The 21,487-nt window shown below is 38.5% G+C and overlaps 1 protein-coding gene across 1 annotated transcript; it reads right to left on the bottom strand.

The window, feature by feature from the left end:
* Positions 1 to 837: 837 nt before the first annotated feature.
* Positions 838 to 16,208, bottom strand: LOC5563671 (ragulator complex protein LAMTOR1). Its single transcript, XM_001647914.2, has 5 exons — positions 15,936 to 16,208; positions 15,712 to 15,875; positions 15,513 to 15,649; positions 1,490 to 1,563; positions 838 to 1,415 (listed from the first exon to the last, which is right to left on the bottom strand). Exons 1-5 carry the CDS (start codon positions 16,008 to 16,010, stop codon positions 1,323 to 1,325), a joined length of 543 nt encoding a protein of 180 aa, XP_001647964.1. The 5' UTR covers positions 16,011 to 16,208; the 3' UTR covers positions 838 to 1,322.
* Positions 16,209 to 21,487: the final 5,279 nt, after the last annotated feature.

Here is a 21,487-nt window from a genome sequence, read left to right as displayed (position 1 = left end):
ACTGTGAAAAAATAATTGTTTTTTTTTTCAATTCTGTTTAGTTAGCGTTCGTCGAAAATCAGTACATCACATGTGCTTCCATGGGAAAGAGAGGATTTAGCACAGGAAAAAAAACTTTTGAAAAGAAAAACAACCTGACAACACAGAAAGCAGCAAAGGAAATTTTTACCGCCATACGCATCGTAAGGGTTCGCAACCCTTTTTCGACATGCCTTTGCTGACTGCATACCAACGAGTATAGCGATGTCCTTTTATTGCGAATCTTCTGCACATCTTCTCTAAGGCAACCACCATCTGGTTGTATTTATGAAGGAAACGGGAAGGAATATGTTGTAAGCTTAGAACAATACGATGAATAGGAATGGCGGGAATTCCCGACCAGGTTTGTCGAACTACAAAGGCATACCGTTGTATCTTTGTTTACGATAATCGTTCACTGGAATTTATCGATGACTTTGTTCGCGTTGTTTCTTTCGTTTTTTATTAGGTTTAGTAACTTAGTCTTTATTTAATAAAGGGTAATTGTTATTCGTCATGTTTATTTTTTCAACATCATTTCACTCGACAGCAGTAGATCGAAATAATCCTTGGAAGAACAGTAATTACAACTAACTTAATTTGCATCCCTGTCATTGTCTTGATTGTCCAGCCACATAGCGAAATGGCAGCGAACTTTCTGCAATAAAGACAGACATTCAACGACTAACAAAATTAATTATCTGCCATAAGTCATGCGACTTCACCCTTTCCTTCGTGTTTCACTTTTTTTCTTTCAAAATGCATACTTTTGGATGTGCTTTCCGTTCCTGTGATAAAAGAGAAAAATGAAAACACCAGTTCACTTTCATACAAAGCTTATATATTTTTACGAATAATCATCCTTTTATAATTACAGGCCAGCACTTTTGCTCGTACATTTTGCGTTTTGTTTCGGGGAAGCTACAGGACACTTTCTCGAGCACACGACACTTAAATTCCAGACCGCGAAGGATTTCCGTTTGCCCGAAGAAGAAAGCTCTATGGAAACATTTTTACACTGTTGAATCTTGATCTATCTACTACACTGAAGAGTAGCCAGTTAACTTAACAGAAAAATAGAAAACGTAACTAAACTTTCGACACGGATAAAATGTAGAATAAACTATGCTTTTGCACTATGCGAAAGTAACATAAATTTAAACTTTTCAACGCATATCATTGCAGGGATAGGGAATTGAAAAAGAAGAAACAAATTGCTGCGGCATCCAACCCTAGTTTTTCGCGGGTGTTATCCTTCAAGATTTTCATTTTTTTTTTTACAGATGCCGCCTTATGGCGTGATATTATGGAATCCTAAAAGGCACCACCAGATTCTCTGTGTGATTCACTTTGATCTCCCCGACTGCCACGTTCGCCTTCTGAACCATGTCACGGATCTGCATGAAGTTGGGAAAGACAAACGTTAGGATTGGTTTGGAAAGTTTAAGATAATACTAAGCGAAATACTCACCATGCTCAAATCTGCTGGCGCGATGGCTGCTGACGCTAATACCGACTCCGGATTCGCAATGTCCTTTAAGAGCCCTGAAAAAATCGAGATATGTGATCAATGTCTAATCATTGTTTTTTTTTCGGATTAAAATATCATATTGAAGATTTTAGGCGGTGTATATCTTCAGGCATTAAGTATCAGATGGCCGACTCCAGAATGTCCTGAAGATTCAGGCTGAAGGTGCAGTTTCTACCAAGTAGGTGAAACTGATTCCGCCTTTGTACACAAGAATACACATTAGCTCAACCATCAGTTTAAGCATTACCGTGAAAAGAATTTTGTGGAAAATTTCCTATAAAGATAGTTAAAAGAGAACTCTTGGAGCAACGACAATTTTGCCTCAGTTCACCAAAAGTGAAAACAAAAAAAAAATGCGTGTAAAATGTTCACTGTATTTTTCTCTAGTACCCATAAACGATAAAAGCAAGAAAGTGCTTCTTGTTTAAGATGCATGTGTAGTGGCACAACGTCGAAAAGAGCCTTGAGCGCTGCTCTGGGAGTCGTAGAGAACGCATGAGACATCGCCATCAAGCACATCCCTTAGAGATGGCCCAAAGTTGATTGATTTGTTCTCACTTCGCCCTTTTGACACCACACAAGACATCCATATGCCAATATCGGTCGAACAACTGTTGTGTAAATCCATTTGATATACTTGGGATTGAGGCCTCAAGTTTAACCAATGGTTCGCCAGCACTGACCAAAGGCCATACAAGCCTCTTTGACTCTGAATTCAATGTGAGGTGTCCAGGAAAGTTTGGAATCTAAAATGACTCCGACATACTTTACCTGATCAGTTACACTAATCTCACGCGGTTTCGTCTTTCCGTAAAAAGAACAATAGATGTTTCATTCGGGCCATATTGGCAACACCAACTCTCGAAGAGCACTTTGCATCAGGTCGAATAGGGTGCTTATGCACATTAGTGAGGGACAAAATTTAGATTCTCGCTCCAGTCCACTTTTTGGATTGCATTTAGGTCCCATAACAACTGTGCAAAATTTCAGCTCGATCGGAGAAACTATATATTTGCGCCAGCCGTTCAAAGTTTGTATGGGATTTACTATGGGAAAACTTACTTTTGCAAAGAAAAATCGCCAGAGGTCGCCCATTGATCTTTATAAAAATTCTGAACACAGACCTCGATAGGTATTTTCACGATGAAGAATATTGCCGAAGACTGCGAAACAATCCGACACTTGTGTAAAAAGTTATTCAATGAAAACCTATTGGCAACGCGACGTTGATTAACACGTAAAGGAATAACAATAAAAACAAAATCGGGCAAAATTTCCGAATAGTCTATCCTTAATAACTTTTTACATAAGCATCGGATTGCTTTGCGGTCTTCGGCAATGTTGTTCATCGTAGAAATACCTATCGAGATCTGTGTTCAGAATTCTTATAGAGGTCAATGGGCGGCCTCTGGCGAATTTTCTTTGCAAAACTAAGTTTTCCCATAGTAAATCCCATACAAACTTTGAACGGCTGGCGCAAATATATAGTTTCTCCGATCGAGCTGAAATTTTGCACAGTTGTTATGGGACCTAAATGCAATCCAAAAAGTGGACTGGAGCGAGAATCTAAATTTTTCATATAACCGTGTCCCAGGCTAATGCACATACCAACTATCAAAGCTAGATAGCCCTCGGCAAATCCATAAGTTGGAAAACCGCTATTATTGAGTTCCCTCAATAGCGTATCTGCTACGAGATTCCACAAAATCGGTTATAAATCTCCCTTTAAAGACATCCGCAAGCACTCGATTTCATTCTCTGGAAGAGTTGATTTCCAAGATTTATGTTGCAATTCCTGGGAGAAATCGTGATTGAATTCTTGAAGAAGTCCAGTAGAAGCATTAACCTAAGAATGCTAATGTCGCTGCTGCTCGTGTTACCAACATCTAGTTTGCCACGAACTGACAGCCTGAGTACCGGGCATCAAAGTGTCAAATTGATTATAAAAACATAAACAACGACAAGGCATTGAACAAACAATGAAAAACCATAATTAAAGGTAAGAATAATTAAAATCAGTTTTGTGACAACAGCGCTACTTGCGTTCTACTACTAATATTTTTATTAAAAGTCCATATGAATGGAAAAATGGAGATCGCAGCAAGCCATGCGCGCGGGCGGCTGTGTTTTGAATTTTGTATCACGTTTACCTCGCCCGCGTTCTTTTTTTTCCTCAATTTTCTGGTGAAAATTTGATTCGGCGGTGCTACGCCACGTGCAAATGTTCTGCGGAAACAAGTTTTTAGAAGTGTTAGATGTGTTTTTATCGGAGATTATATCTGAAGATGTTTTGTGAAGTTTTGTTCTTTACTTTTATTCGATTTGCTTGCGTTTTGCTCGAACTTCCCAGATTCAAGAAATGTTGTTGGGAATTCTTCCAATTTTTTTAATATAATTGTAGAAAAACAAAAACATTTGGAAGATTTTTCTGAAGGCAACCCTATAGCAGGGTGGCCAGTGAATTTCTGATTTCAAATTCCCGGTTTTCTCCCGGTTATTTCCCGGTATTTCAAAAAAATTCACGGTCGTAAATAATAAATATAAATAAAGGTAAAAAACCTTATTTAAAAAAATACAGGTTATCAGAAAATTGTAACATTCTGACATGCAGAATTAGATGTTTGCCGTTTTTTGGGTTTTCAAACAATCGATTTTAATGAATTCTTTTCAACATGTTGTTCTTCAAGTGTTATAGCTCAGTGCATGTAGGCTTATTTTTGTATTACCAAGGGGTAAATTGAACTCCAAATCATTTTTTTCCGTTGCATATCATCCTACTTTTCATCTACAGGATGAACGACATAATATCCTACTTTTCCTATCGAAAGAATCAGCACTCTTTTCGGTGCTGAAAAGTAGAACTTTTCAAAACGGTTTTGAATATCAGAGTCGCTTCAAACGGTATCCATTTAAGAATCTCTCAATAACTTGCTAATTAACTACTTATTCTACACGGTTGGGTGGTCCGCATCCCAATCAAGGGATTTTTATTTGGAAGCGGAACGTTCAGCGGGCGTAGAGGAGGCTGGAATTGAGTCAGCTTTCTTACTTATAAGTAAACACAATGTTTCACGCTACAGTTTTCCACATGAATACTGCCGTTCTCCGCATAGGTGTCCAGCGGTCCATATGGTTTACATAGAACATGGGACATGTAGGCGTAGAAGGGCAGAATAGCAACTGTAGAAAATGATTGAAAATTACTCGCTGAAATTAAATATTTGCACAAGAACATCACTAGCAAAGAAATTTACTAACACCTAATTTAAAAAATTCCTGATAAGTTGCAGAAAAATGCGTAAAAAACATTATATGGGAAAGAACTACTTGGACACTTGGCATGATTTTTTTTCTCGGCCGGACTGTCTGAAACTGATTGATTGACTCTTCATTATGGGGAAATTCAGCCCGAGGCTGCCCGAAACTTTGCAATAAGAAGCCGTTCAAAACGACGCACATTGCGGCCGAATATAAGCTCAGTAGATTTTCAAAAACAACTCGTGAAATTGATCAAAAGTGTCAAGAATAGGAACCAGCTCCCTATACCTGATTCAAAAAAGACATATCCAGTTGAAACCTAACAATTAATGTTGATTATAGTGTCTTGATATACGTTTATGATATCAATAAAATCTAGGATGAAATCAGCTAATTTTACTTGAAAACCTTAAACAAGTGTCAAGCAAACTATTTTTCCAGTTACAAGGACACGGCCAAGGTAGGGTGTTTTATTTATTTTGGACCGAGCATTACGCGTATATAATTTGGGCATTTCCATTTGATTTTGTCGTAAATGGCCAAATTATATACGCCTAACGGCCTGTCCAAAATACTTTGATCACCCTACTTCTAGGCCATACACCAAAATGAAGCATTTTCCCGGTAGTAATTGGAATTCCCGTATATTTCCCGGTTTTCTCCCGGTGATATGACATTCCCGCATATTTCCCGGTTCGCTGGTCACCCTGCTATAGTAAACTTTCTGATGAAATTTCTTGAAAATATCTGATGAACTCCTGAAAAGGACAACTTGTACAATAATCCGTGATGCATAAGTGATAAAAGTCTTGGAGGATTATCTAGATTCTGTAACATTTAAAATAGAAATTACTTGAACAATCATTGGAAAAACTTCCAAACAATATGCTCGGGTCTATGTACTCGCGTCACGATTTACTTGAAAATTTGGCATAAGATGTTCTAGGAATCTTTGGGAGAAATAGGAAGTTGATGAATCTCTAGAGGAAATGGTGAGAGAACCCCTACTGAAAATATCATCGTTGGAACTCCTAGGTGTGTCCATGAACATATTTCTGAAGGAATTTTTCGGAAGATTCACTGAAAGGATTCCTGAAACGTTTCCCGAGGAATCTTTGAAAATCCAATGGAGTATGACTTATCTTTTGGATTTACAGTAGGACTCTGTGAAATAAACCAACAATCTTATACCATATCCAACTCAGATTGATTTCGGGCCTACAATTGCCTAGATCTGTGATTCTTGTTGCTGGGACCACTAGGTACCGATCGAAGGGGCCTTTGTTTAGCCGAGTGGTTAGAGTCCGCGGCTACAAAGCAAAGCCATGCTGAAGGTGTCTGGGTTCGATTCCCGGTCGATCCAGGATCTTTTCGTAATGGAAATTTCCTTGACTTCCCTGGGCATAAAGTATAATCGTACCTGCCACACGATATACGAATGCGAAAATGGTAACTTTGGCAAAGAAAGTGCTCATAAGAACACTAAGCTGAGCAGCAGGCTCTGTCCAAGTGAGGATGTTAATGCCAAGAAGAAGAAGAATATTCGAAACTGTGAGCAGAGATACAAGTTTATTAAAGTTCTAATGGTGGTTGATATCAAATTTCAGCAAAACTGTTAAACAGGATGCAATACTTAATACAAAATAATCTAATAGCTATGGTCTATCAAAACATGAATGTGAAATTATCTCCTCTCGAGGAACAAAGGGACAAGGAAAACTATATTTTATATAGACAATAATTGTCTATTTGAAAGTATAGATTATTTGCTTGCCTAACCTCTTCTCTGTAAACGAGCAGTGTCTTGAAAATTAAAAAAAAAACTTTCAATATAATGGTTACTATTTTCTTGTTACAGTCAAGGACATAACATGTTGAAAATTGTAAGGCAATCGCCAAATTGAAGAACTGGGACGTACTTTGCAAATAGGACCTGTTAACTCTCTAACACCCAACCCCGCCTTTAGATGGGGTACACTTTGCAATTTCGTTTATTTTTTGGCATCAGCACGAAAATCAAAATGATTTTATTTTTGGATTAAACCTTGGCTCATAACACGCATATAAGGGAAGTTTTTCATGACTTCTGAAACTTTTTTGTATTTTTGAAAAATGTTTGAAAAATTGTATTATTATATAACCTACAAATGCCTGGGATTAATTGAACGTGTAATATAGAAAAACGTATCTTTAATATTTTTCTACAATCAACCTATCATAGAAGAAGAACCTGGTGGTATTAAAAAAAGTTCAAACCTGTTTTTCCGTTAGTTACACGGAAAATAAAATATGCTCCAGAAAAAAAAATAAATATTTAATATTTTCAAAAGTAGCGTAACTTGAATTTTTATTATTGCCAAAAATCAGTAATCAGAAGAGGCTTCAAGAAAAAATGAAAAAGGATAGGAATGTTCAAAAATAAGAAATATAAAAATTCAAAAATCAATATTCATAAATTTGCAAATTAAAAAAAAATCATTGCCCAAAACGTGTTTAGAACGATTTTAGATAACGAAAAATGATATTTAGATCGAAAATAAAAATTTGTGTATTAGAGAGTTAAGATGAAATTGGTTAAGATTTCGATGACATACAGTTGTTTGGGAATATACATATCTTCCGTGTACGTCTGGCGAACTGCTTCAGAATGATTAGTTCTCTTTCATATCTAAAGTCTAGTTTAGAACTTTGAACACTATTCACTGTAGGCTAGCATCATAAAAATATATGTAGGAATTACACTTGTTTAATGATTATCCTAAAAATGACTCCAGTTATTCCACCATGATTTTTTTCAGCAATTCCTGCTAAGATTCTGTCACAAATTTCTCAAGAAATTCCTGATAACATCTAGATAGCTCTGAAATGTCCTGAAAAAATCTTCAAACAAACTTCCTGATGAACAAACATCCTGATAAACACTTGCAAGGATTTCTGAAATAACTCCTTGAAAAATCCTTACAAAGATAATTATATGAAAAAAATATCAATTGAACCCCTTGATAAAGCCCTGTAGATTTTTCTGAAGGAATTCCTTGAAACACATCTAATGGAATACCTGACAAAATTGTGTAGCAATGTAATTATTGCTGGAACAAAACAAACAACTGTCAAACCGTACCTACTAGCTATCGGAACGCTCTTAAATTTTCAACAATTATCGATTGTTTAGTCAATCACTCTCGCGTTACGTTGTGAAAGTGGCATCCAGAAAACTGGACAATGCCGGGGCAAATGAAGGTGGATCGTCCGGTTCTTCCTACGTGATGATTCGCCGTAATTACAAAGTACCCGCGCGCGACATAACCTCGGACACTCAAGGTGCAAAACGGCAAAAAACGGATACCTCACACCGTCACCCGGAATGCTTGTCCCAACCAGTAGCAAACGTTCCAATTTCAAACGAGTTCAGCCTGTTAGATGGAACCACCGACATGGAATCGCAGGAGCTGCCAACAAATTCGGGAAACAGTTCTCAATCACAAGGAAAAAGGAGACGATTTCCTCCTATTTCTATTGTCAACAAGGGCACCAAGGAAGTTCGCGAACTACTCAACATCGGCAATATTCCCCAGCATGTGTATCACATGAAGGCGATTAAGTCCGGCGTTCAACTATCCATCAGTGGTAACCAAGAGGGCCAAATCCACCATCCGAAAATCATCTCAACACTAAAGGAATCTAGCGTCGAATTTTTCACCTACACTGCAGCAGAAAACCAACCAGTGAAGATAATTTTGTCCGGCCTTCCGGATTACACCACTCAGCAGCTGAAGGAAGAACTCGAAGCAAACAACGTGTATGCCAAAGATATCAAAACCTTCTGGCAAAAGAAAATTGGTCCCGAAGTTAGTACGCTTTATCTGCTGTACTTCGAGAAAGGCAAGGTCAGGCTGTCGGAGCTACAAAGGGTGAAAACACTATTTAGTATCGTTGTCAAGTGGAGATACTTCACTCGAAAAACTTCCGATGCAGTGCAATGTTTCCGATGTCAACGTTTCGGACACGGAATGCAAAACTGTCATGTCTCTCCACTCTGTGTCAAGTGTGGGGAAAAACATCTCTCAGCCTCATGCTCGCTTCCTGTAAAAGCAGATTTAAGCAAGGTAGATCCAGCTGCCACTCGTTCGAAAATACGTTGCGCAAATTGCAGTGGCAACCACACCGCTAACTATCTCGGTTGTGTCGCCAGAAAAAACTATCTTCAACGCCGTGAAGCAACGAAGAACAATCAGCATCAGCGCAAACCCAGCAAACAAGCTTTCGTACCTACGTCTGCGAACTGGCCATCGCTGAATGGAGAGTCGACCAGTGAACCAACAAGATTGCTCCATCAAAATCCTCGACCATTCCGTTCCTACTCGGAAGTGCTAACAAGCTCCGAAAATGAAGCGTCAGCAGCACACACCAACGATCTCTTCACTCTCACTGAGTTCATGTGCTTAGCTAGAGACTTGTTCGCTCGTCTAAAAGGATGTCGCAACAAAGAACAGCAATTTATGGCTCTTTCGGAGCTGATGGTCAAGTATGTATATCATGTCTAATTTACAAACCTTACGAGTGGTCAACTGGAACAGCAGGTCTGTAGCAAACAAGAAAATAGAGTTCTTCGATTTCCTCGATCGGTTCCATATCGATGTTGGTATTGTCACCGAGACCTGGCTACGCCCTACGTCGTCGTTTTTCCACCCAAGGTACAACTGCATTCGACTCGATCGACGCTCCAGCGAAAACGAGCGAGGGGGAGGTGTACTAATCGCCGTCCGGCGAGATATCAAGTTTGTCACGCTGAATATAACCACAAAATCTGTGGAATGTACCGGCATCTCCATACCTACGGAAAACGGAATCAACGTTCGCTTCATTGCGGCCTATTTTGCGGGAGTAAGAACATCGTCCGATTGGAACCAATACCGCATCGACTTGAGGAACATGATGAGGAGTAACGAGCCGTTGTTTGTGGTTGGTGATTTGAATGCAAGACACCGGAAATGGAATTGCATAAAGGCTAACAAAGCAGGAAACATTCTTCAAAGCGTGGTAGCGCAGTGCAACTTTCATATACATTATCCAGACACGTTCACTTTTCACCCTACCGGTCGAGGCAGACCATCAACTTTAGATCTTGTCGTGTCCAATAATATGGTTAACATGACCAAACCAATAGCTCACAACGAGTTGTCATCTGACCATCTGCCAGTCACATTCGATATTCACCTCAACACCGAGCCAACTGAATCCGTGAACTCAATACGGTGCTACAAACGTGCTGACTGGTCAAAGTTTCAACGCGTAGTTAATTCGAAGTTGGACCTGCTAGACCCGTCCTATGCTGCTCTAAATAGCGTAGCTGACATCGACCGAGCGATAGATCAGCTTACACAAACACTGTTGGAAGCTGAGAACGTTGCAGTTCCCCTAGTTAACATCCGCGCTTATGACACACCGACTGTTCCTGAGAGCACTCGATTGCTTATCGCACTACGAAACCGCCGGCGTCGCCAGTGGATGCGGACAAGAGATCCCATCTACAAGCAAATTGTGCATTCGCTCAACTCTAGAATCGCTGAGGAATGTAACCAGGTTCGATCCCGCAAATTCAGAGAAACTCTCCAAACGATGGAACATGGAAGCAATCAACTGTGGAAAATAACTAAAGCATTGCGGAACAACTGTAAGTACAGCCCGCCACTCCGTGATAATTCAACAATTGTTGCATCTCCAGCACTGAAGGCTAAAGTGCTTGCTGATAGTTTCTCCAAATTCCATTCGAACTCAATGGAAAGTGATCCGCAAACCACAGAAGACGTCAATCGAACTCTGGAATTCCTAGACCAAGCTGATCCTGCTTCCGACAATTCCTGGCTTGTTCGTCCAAAGGACGTACAAAGGCAAATTCGCAACCTAAAAAACAAGAAAGCCCCAGGTCAAGATCAGATAAGGAATGTTATGCTGAAAAATCTTCCTCGGATAGGCATTGTCCTATTGGCTAGACTGTTCTCGGCATGCCTGAAATTATGTTACTTCCCATCTCGTTGGAAGCACGCCGTTATTATTGCCATCCCGAAGCCTAACAAAGATGCGACACTTCCCTCAAACTATCGTCCGATCAGTCTCCTTTCCTGTCTCAGCAAACTTCTGGAACGATTTATTCTGATTCGCATCGAGGCACATTTAGATGTCTCTAGGATTATACCAAACGAGCAATTTGGATTTAAAAAAGGGCACTCTACGTGTCATCAATTGGTGCGACTAGTTAAGCAGGTTCGATTTGGTTTCACTCAAGGTAAATCATCTGGAATGATACTCCTTGACGTGGAAAAAGCATACGACTCTGTGTGGCAGGCAGCTATCCTCCACAAAATGAATCGAGGCAATTTCCCTATCGCTACTACCAAAATAGTACGTTCGTTTCTCAAAGACCGATCGTTTCATGTTGCTGTCGATGGCGAGGTTTCTGAAAGGAAACAAATACCCTACGGCGTGCCTCAAGGAGCAGTACTTAGTCCGATTCTATATAACATATTCACAGCGGATATGGTTATGATAGCGGATGTCCAGTATTATCTGTTTGCCGACGACACAGGCTTTGTGGCATCTCATCGGGACGCTTCAGTAGTGGTGGAAAAACTGCAACAAGCTCAACAGTCACTGGAAGCGTACCAGCGGCAGTGGAAAATTAAAGCCAATGCTACCAAAACTCAGGCCATATTTTTCTCGAGGAAACGCAGTCCTCGAAACCTTCCGCAACGCGAAATCAGAGCCAATGGACAGTCTATTCCCTGGTCAGAAGTTGTTCAGTACCTCGGTGCTTCGCTGGACCGAAAATTGACCTTTGCTCAACATGTCTCCAACAGTCTAAAAAAGTGTGACAAGCTAACAAAAGCCTTGTATTCACTGGTCAACCGACGATCTGCCCTCGATGTTCGTACTAAGCTACTTCTGTACAAAACTGTGTTTCGACCAACTTTAACCTACGCTTTCCAAGCATGGCACACCTGTTCCCAATCTCATCGCACAAAGATTCAACGGAAACAGAATCGAGTTCTCAAAATGATGATGAACTTGGACTATTTGCACCCCACTGATGATCTGCATGAGCAAGCTGGTATCGAACTAATCGACGATTGGTTCCAACGGCTTCTTCCCAAATTCCTCATCGGTTGCAGTACCTCGGAAAACCCCTTGCTAGAAGAACTAGTAGAGTAGAGCTGTGATATTGTTTTTTTTTTACTACTAGATTCATCCTTTTTTTTCCTCTAACTGTCACTCACCTATTGCAATTACGAAGGTTTTTTCTTTCTAAATTTTCCTTCCTAAAGATTGACTACCATTAAGGAATTTAAATGTCAGTATATTTTGCTTAGTTCTACGTCACTGCTGTTAGGTCAACCCATCTCAGTCAAAAACTAAATGTAACATGAATTGTAAACTGTCTAAGATCTCAATAAAACTATAAGTAAGTAAGTAATTATTGCTGTAATGCTGGCGTGAAGCCACAAATTGATTTTTTTAAACTTTGAAGGAATTTCAGTTGGGTTTATTCTACGAGTGACGTGAGGTGAGAATTGTTGATCTCGTATAACGAGGTGACAATTCTCGACTTGAGTGAAGTGACTCGCCGTGAAAATCAAATGAAGAGTCACTTCACTCCAGTCGACAATACTCACCTCACGCCACTCGTAGAATACACTCAAGTGCTTTTTTTGAGACATACCGTGCATGAATGAATTAAAGAATCCATATGAAAACAGGGGGAAGAAAGACTGAACAATCAACGTAGGAAAATATTGAAAAGTTCTTGTAGGGTTTCATGAAAAATCCCTAATCGAATTTGGGTAAAAACTCTCATTTTCTTAGAATTATGCTTGTTAGAATTTTTGGAATATCTGCCAGAGTAACTACTACAGAAATCGATGCACTATTTAGTGGAAAAAAATGTGTGGCTCTGTGGAAATTACTGCAAATCATTGCGTTTCATTTCCTATAGCAAATTCCTCTAAACGTCCCTTGAAAAATATCTGGAAATTTTTTTTAACGAATTCCCGGTAGAATTTGTTAGAAATTTCTTGAGGAATTTTCGTAGGAATGCATGAAGGAGTATTCCAAAGCAAATCTCTACAGAAACTACTAAAAGAATTCCTGAAGCTTTTCTTCGAGGAATTTGAGGAAAATCATAGAGAATAGCCACGTAAGAGTCTCTGGAGCCTCTAGAATGTTGCACCAGGATTCATCACAAGCGAATACTTTATGGAGACTTACAACGAAATAGTGACCAAGCCTCTTGTCCAAAACGAGACCTGCTATCAGCCCTGAACTCCTGCTATAATAAATACTGAAGAAATCAGTGGAGGAATTAGAGGAAAAATCTGGGCTTGTTTTTGGAAAAATTGAGACTCAAAATACCATTAAAATAGTGGCCAAGTCTTCACCAACGGAAAATCCCAACATGTCTTCCTCTGGTTTTTGAACTGAACAATAGAATCGAATGATTGATGCAATGTTCAAAACCATCACTATGGCTGAATCAGTGCAAGTTGGTGTAAAACTAACTAATAAAATTGTTATTGGAATACGCTTCTCTAATTGATCTAGATCAGAGGCGCGTCCACGTTCGAAGCCATGGGTAGGACAAACGTTGGCAAAAAATTTGAGCACAGTGAGCTACAAAATATTTTTAGCCCTAGACCGGAAATAAAAAGTTACTATATTTGAGGGGTCAAACGCAAAGAGACATTTTGATCGTTTTGGAATTAAGTTGAGTTAAAAAAATCTGCTGTTTCCAAGCAATCTAACGAAATTATCAGTCAATTTTTCCACTGAACAGAAAACAAAAATTCAAGATTGACTTGTTTTTATCCAAAACAATTTATATAGAATGAAAAATTCCTGAAAAAAAATTAAAGTAGATTTTATCAAAACTAGCTTTTGTCACTAACCTCCCTTTGCTTCTAACCTCCTCATTTTCATGTAGTGATTGTCTCCAAAGGAATTTTTCCACGTATTTTCTAGGGATTTTCTCCAAGAATTTTGTTTAGAATACCTTAAGAATTCACCTAGGATTTTCCCAATGAGAACCATAGAAATGAATTTCAACAAAGATTATTTCAGAAATCATCTGTAATCGTCCACAAATTTTGTGAGAAGAAAGTCATAATTCCTAGATTTTAACCAGTGATTTATCCATCTATTTTCCTGGAATATCCTCCAAGATTCCACATTTTCTTCAAAACATCTTCTAAAATTCAATCAATAACTTCTCAAGAAATTTCAAGGGCTTCCTTTTTAAATTGTCTTTAACACTTCAGTCGTTGCGCTGTTGTATTTTTTACACCACTTATGGAAAAATCTCGCATTTCGTACACAGCAGCAGCGTGTTTGTCTTGACGGTGGAAAACCGCGCGACGACCGGAATGTTGAGGATTTATACAAGAAAACAAGGGATTTCTCAAAGGATAACTTTAGCAATTGCTCCAGAGATTCTTTCCACAATTTCTCCAGAAATTCCTTCAGTAGTTCTTTAAAATTTTCTCAAGTAAGTCTTGAAAGTTTTTTTTTTCATGAATTCATTCATTATATGTCTCCAGGGAAATGTTAAGAATTTTTTTTTCTGAAAAAAAATCCGGGAGGTATTTCTAAAGAAAATTCTAAAATAACTTCTGAGAAAACTTGTGAAAGTTTCTAAGTCACCGTTAATGAACAAGGATCTCTGAAATAACTCCTGGACTCTTGAGGAAATTTTAGAAAAATTTCCTAGATAATTTGCGAATACAATCGAAAATAAATCAATCAAATCTCGGGATAGTATTCTTCAGGATTTTTTTTTTAATTTTTTGAAATACTTTGAACTGAATATCTATGAAAATTTGTGCAGGAATTACTGAAAAAACTGCTGTAATAAAAACTGGTGTGAAAATTAAGAGAAACTTAAAAAACAACTGCATGGAGTAATGGATGAAATGATGGAAAAAAATCCTAGAATAAAATAGATTTGTTCGAAGAACCACTCAAGGAAATTTGGATTTCTGGATGAATTCATGAAGAAATCCACATGAACAGGCGGAGGAATTCTTGCAGCGTTTCATAAAAAACACACCGTTTTCAAAAATCTGAGACATTTGTTTTCTCAACAGCCTGTTGAACCCGTTATGGTCTCTGAAGGTTTTTTGGAGTCTCTATAATTTTGCGGCAGGATTCAAGGCAAGCACCATTTTGGTTAAAATAGATACTTTAGAGACCCTTAAAATAGAGACTTTTAGAAACTTGCAGTAAAATAGAGACCAAGTCTCTTCATTGAATCAACTTTTGTTATCATCAATATTAAATTATGAAGGACATTTATATAACTTTTGAATTAATTTCTAATCAATTCAACAAATTTTAAAAATTGATAAAACTACTTGTTTTTATCAGTGAGGATGTTCTAATTTTCTCATTTATTTCTAGATAAGGATGAATCGTGGGTAGGATAAACCTTTGACTGTCCTACCCAGGTGATTTTGTGCGTAGTACATGTCCTACCTGTCCTACCCACTTCCCGCGCCACTGATCTAGATATTTTTTTTAAATATTTCAAATTGAATGCTCGTTTTAGCTGTCTTCAGGCGAATATACAAACTCTAGTGGAATGGAATGGTACAGTACTGAATTCGCTTTTCTTGTACTAAATGTATTGTAAAGTTTAGTAAAATATAAGGAAACTCACCAACATGGTGTACATGATTCGGATGCTGCACCGTATTCCACTGTTGTGCCAGTCGCTGTGAATAGATTTTCACCCGATCGTTGTATTCGTGTGGTTCGATGTTGTGAATGTCCATTGCTGCAACGTCGATCACATTCCTGAAAAGAATATCAAACCATTCAATCAAATCATGATTACCAATCCTACAATCGCATCTTACGCCGCCGTATCCTGAATGATCTTGTTCAGCGCCGAAACGTCGTCCTTCTTCGGTACCGAGTTTGGGTACTCCTGTGTGAGGTCTTCGCTGTCCGACCTCCGGACGGCGGGACTATTGCTTACCGGATTGTCCAGCAGATGTGTTCGCTCGTTCGGTTCATTGCCCTAGACCAAACGATTATCCGTAAATCGCTAAAGCGCACCATCATAATTAAATATTCTTACCTGTGCGGAAGAATCTTCATGGCAGCTGAAGCATCTGGTAGCGTAATCTACCAAAACGCGAAAACAATCGTTCATGGCTGTCGACCCCGTGGGAGAGCTTGTCCTCTTGCGGTATCAATCGATTGACCCACTATCAGGGGGTGTTTTAACTCGAATTTTTGCACCGTGATTTAATCAGTTCGCGAAGAAAGAAGGGTTTTTTTTGTTCTTTTCGATTCGTTTAAATGGAACAAAAATAAATATGATGAGCGATAACAGAGATACAAAAAAAACTAGAACAAAAGAGAAACGGCAATAATTTGACGTTTGAAAAGTTGAAACTGACGAAAGAAGGTATGCGCATGTCAGAGATGCCAGATGCATAGTGAAAAAAAAAGCATCCAAATTTTTTAAAGTTTATAGGATTACATCTAATTTTCTCAAAATCGAAGGCGTTTCGTTGACTCAAAATACTTAAAATTGTTAACACAGAGATTCGTTAATTGGACAACAACTGCCTTCCAACCAGGGCCGGATTTAAAAATGTGGGGCCCTGGGGCAGGAGTCCTTTGAAGGCACAGGACTGAATCGGGGGTCATCCACGAACAACTGGAGTGAAGCCAAAAATTTGGTGCTGAAGAAGGTGCTGATTTGACAGCTCGTCCAAAAATACCGTTTTAGGCACGAGACACACTAGTTTTGGGATGCGAAATTTCCATTTCACTTATCATTCTAGTATTAAGTGCGTAGTACTAATAGACATATAAAGATTAGACCGCTATTGTCGCTGCTAATGCTGTTACCAACATCTAGTATGTGTTTGTTAGATGTGGTACTCAAAGTCTCCCTTTTTTCAATTCCACCATAGCAACCTGCTTTTAGAACAAAAACATTTACTCCGTCCGGTTTTCATGCTTCCGCGCAGGGTTTGATGAGGGCAAAGCCCAAAATTTGTTTACTCAGCACCAGCGCCACACAGATGGTGGCTGGCTTCAAGAACTAGCGCTTTCTTCAGGGGGTTGTGTGAAGGCCTTTTTTCATGGATTTATTTTTCGATTGAATAACGCTCTAAGGGGTCCTTGAGGTGTTACAGCTCATACAAAATTTGAAGTATATTCATACAAAAAGCTAGAGTGCCTGTAAACAAGAGTGACGTCATGTTCCAGTTTTGACAGGTCTCCTGCTCAATTGGAACGCGGATTTGTATGGAAATGACAGTTCGCCGCAGTTCCAATTTTGACATTGACGCCACTCTTATCTAGATCCACTCTGCAAAAAGCGTTACGAGAGGATGGGTGGGTGTCAAAAAGAACCGTTTTTGGCGTTATGAAATTTATGAATAAACCCTTTTGGTTTATTCACAAATTTCATAACGCTAAAAATGGTCACTTTTGACACCCACCCATCCCCTCGTAACGCTTTTTGTATGAATAATTTACAAATTTTGCATGAGCTGTAACACTTGTAAGACACCCACCCATGGGTGCACCCCCTTCAGCGTTATGAAATTTGTGAATGGGCCCTTTGATTGTTGGTAATGAATGGTTCTTATTATAAGCGCATTTACTCAAATGCGTTCCCCGGAGGAAAGAAACAGCCATGGGTTTTCTCCCTTTTTATGTTTTTGGGCGAAAATGTTGCGATGTTTCATCAAACGTAGTTATTTCTTTCCTGGACCATTCGCCGCGTTAAATTTTGGACAAATGCGCGTTTTTGGTAACTTAACAACAGCCGCGCGGTGTATCATATCCAGCGGACTAGTCAGTATTGTCATCGGGAGTGAGGTCAGAAATGCATATGTCCATGTTGATTCTTAGATAACTTTCATAATTTGACTTGAAGTATTCTTTTCAGTATGGGAATACGTTCATAGAAGATGGAAAAAATTCCACTCAAAACCTGTGGTTATCAAAATTTTTCAAATCAAAACAGTTTCTGACGTTAACTACGTCTTACGGCAACATACTGAGGATCGATTGAAAATTTTAAATGTTGAGACCATCACGAAATTATGTTAGATTTTGAGTGGTAATAACTCAGCCATTTATCAATAGACTTTCAATATTTTCCCACCAATCGGTCAGAAATTTATACAACATTTCACTCAAATGGAGAAAACTATTGATTTTCGACGATAAACAATTGAAAATTAGGTGTTACTCGAATCTAATATTTGAATCGGCCCTTTCCATGAATAATAGGGAACTAAAATGTTTAATGAAATCTTGTTTTTATTTAATAACAAGAAGGAGCATGTTACTGCAACTTCTTTAGCATTTTTTCCCGCTCAAATAACGGCTATATCATATTTAAACTTTAATTTAAAAATTGGTTCCATAAATGAACCTTGACACTTTTGATCATGTTTGACGTTCACTAAGTTGACAAAAACATCACAAGGGTTGTTCCTATCTGGCAATTTGGAAGAAACACGGAAAACAAAATTCACGCAAAATTTGAGTTTAAGCCAAGGGGTGTGACAAAACCTTTAAAAAAATGTTTGTTTGGCTGAAAACCAACGAAAAGCATTATAAATTGAGTAAACAAGTGTTTTTGGCCTAAAATTGAGCGTTTTGTACTAAAATTGGGTCCGGGCTTAAGGGTTCATTCACATATTTAATTACGCTAAAAATTTTAATTTTTGACACCCACACACCCCCTTGTAACGTTTTTTTTATTAATATTCTATTGATTTTGTATAGACCGTAACATTATGAGGATACCCACCCACGGGCCCATTCGCAAATTTCATAACGCTGTAGGGGTTTGGTGGGTGTAGTTATTTCTTTCCTGGACCATTCGCCGCGTTAAATTTTGGACAAATGCGCGTTTTTGGTAACTTAACAACAGCCAGGCGGTGTATCATATCCAGCGGACTAGTCAGTATTGTCATCGGGGGTGAGGTCAGAAATGCATATGTCCATGTTGATTCTTAGATAACTTTCATAATTGGACTTGAAGTATTCTTTTCAGTATGGGAATACGTTCATAGAAGATGGAAAAAATTCCAATCAAAACCTGTGGTTATCAAAATTTTTCAAATCAAAACAGTTTCTGACGTTAACTACGTCTTACGGCAACATACTGAGGATCGATTGAAAATTTTAAATGTTGAGACCGTCACGAAATTATGTTAGATTTTGAGTGGTAATAACTCAGCCATTTATCAATAGACTTTCAATATTTTCCCACCAATCGGTCAGAAATTTATACAACATTTCACTCAAATGGAGAAAACTATTGATTTTCGACGATAAACAATTGAAAATTATGTGTTACTCGAATCTAATATTTGAATCGGCCCTTTCCATGAATAATAGGGAACTAAAATGTTTAATGAAATCTTGTTTTTATTTAATAACAAGAAGGAGCATGTTACTGCAACTTCTTTAGCATTTTTTCTCGCTCAAATAACGGCTATATCATATTTAAACTTTAATTTAAAAATTGGTTCCATAAATGAACCTTGACACTTTTGATCATGTTTGACGTTCGCTAAGTTGACAAAAACATCACAAGGGTTGTTCCTATCTGGCAATTTGGAAGAAACACGGAAAACAAAATTCACGCAAAATTTGAGTTTAAGCCAAGGGGTGTGACAAAACCTTTAAAAAAATGTTTGTTTGGCTGAAAACCAACGAAAAGCATTATAAATTGAGTAAACAAGTGTTTTTGGCCTAAAATTGAGCGTTTTGTACTAAAATTGGGTCCGGGCTTAAGGGTTCATTCACATATTTCATTACGCTAAAAAATTTAATTTTTGACACCCACACACCCCCTTGTAACGTTTTTTTTATTAATATTCTATTGATTTTGTATAGACCGTAACATTATTAGGATACCCACCCACGGGCCCATTCGCAAATTTCATAACGCTGTAGGGGTTTGGTGGGTGTCCTAGTGTTGTTACAGCTCATACAAAATTCGAAAAATATTCATACAAAATGCGTTACGAGGGGATGGGTGGGTATCGAAAATGACCATTTTCGGCGTTATGAAATTTGTGAATATACCCCACCTCCTTCAGCGTTATGAAATTTATGAATAAGCCCTTAGGACTCTATTTTTAATTGACCATGGAAACGAGTGAACTTGGCACCACTCAAACATAAAATTGGTGATCTCGTGCATTGGTACTAACTGGACCAATGGACCTATGCACACGTTCACTATTTGACGTTTTAGTGGTGCCGTGTTATTCATGTCACCATGGAAACTAGTGAATTCGGCACCGCTTAGACGTCAAATTAGTGAACTCGTGCATGGACCGATGCACGAGTTTACGAATTTGACGTGTGATCCGTGCCGAATTCACTTGTTACCATGGCCACATAAATAACACGGCACCGCTAAAACGTCAAATAGTGAACTCGTGCATAGGTCCATGGACCGATGCACAAGTTCACTAATTTGACGGTTGAGCGGTGCCGAATTCATTGGTTTCCATGGTCACGTAAATAACACGGCACCGCTAAAACGTCAACGAGTGAACTCGTGCATTGGTCCATTCACGGTGGTTTGCGAATACCCTTTAATGGGTGAAAAAATACCCATTGTTGAATAGCGTCCCGATCTGTCAAAAAATGGGGGAATTTAAAAACTCAAAAAGAGTAAAAAAACACCCATTGTTGAAAACTCTTTGTGAACCCATAAATGGGTGAAAAACAGTTATAAATAGTTTACTTCATTTCGGGCAATTCATAAGTCGTTTTGATCAAACCACTAGATCTTTATGTTTGATAATTGAGTGATGCTCGTAGAACATTATTAATAAATGGTAAGTGATACTAGCATAGGTGTAAATGAAATCTAATTTAGATTATTTGAAATTATTTCCAGATTCCAAGAAACTCTTGGTTGCTTTGAGCTCAGTTCTGGAAGATGCAATGGCTGATTTCAACATGAAAATCTATTGAGTTTTCTTTTCAATTAATCTGTTAAGTGCATTGTTTATGTATTCGTCAATAAATTATATGAAAAGAGAAGTTTTATTATTACTAAACCCAAACGAGAAAAATAAACAATTTTCCCCCATTCTTCTTTCCTAAAAAGGGTATTTTTTCACCCATTTTTCGGTGCGTTGGCGTTTCGTATAATGGGTAAATAAATACCCATCCATTGACATAAACCGCTTTTACTCTTTAAAGAGTAAACCGTGTTTACTCATTAAATGTGGAGAGGCACTTCTAGCGGAAATGGGTGAATTTTTACCCATTAAAGGGTATGGACCAATGCACGAGTTCACTAATTTGACGTTTTAGCGGTGCTGAATTCATTCGTTGCTATGGTCACGTAAATAACACGGCACCGCTCAAACGTCAAATAGTGAACTCGTGCATTGCTCCATTCGCAAACGACCGTGTTGGTCTATGGACCAATGCACGAGTTTACTAATTTGATGTTTTAGCGGTGCCGAATTCACTGGTTACCATGCTCCCATAAATAACACGGCACCGCTAAAACGTCAAATAATGAACCCGTGCATATGTCCATACAGTGGGGATTTGCTCGTTGGGGGTCCGCTACATAAAATGACTCGATGGTTGGATGTTAGCTGGTTGGAAAAAATCCAA

This window comes from Aedes aegypti, chromosome 3 (genome assembly GCF_002204515.2).
Source record: "Aedes aegypti strain LVP_AGWG chromosome 3, AaegL5.0 Primary Assembly, whole genome shotgun sequence".
Classification (NCBI taxonomy): Eukaryota; Metazoa; Arthropoda; class Insecta; order Diptera; family Culicidae; genus Aedes; species Aedes aegypti.
This window is presented reverse-complemented; position numbering and strand designations above follow the sequence as displayed.

What these genes read in the sequence shown, in the direction of transcription:
- LOC5563671 (XM_001647914.2), bottom strand. Translation starts at nt 16,010, where the DNA reads ATGAACGATTGTTTTCGCGTTTTGGTAGATTACGCTACCAGATGCTTC. An exon ending in GAATCATGTACACCATGTTG is followed by an intron (nt 1,564 to 15,512) that starts GTGAGTTTCCTT and finishes CGATTTTTTCAG; the next exon opens with GGCTCTTAAAGGACATTGCG. An exon ending in CGCCAGCAGATTTGAGCATG is followed by an intron (nt 1,416 to 1,489) that starts GTGAGTATTTCG and finishes AACTTCATGCAG; the next exon opens with ATCCGTGACATGGTTCAGAA.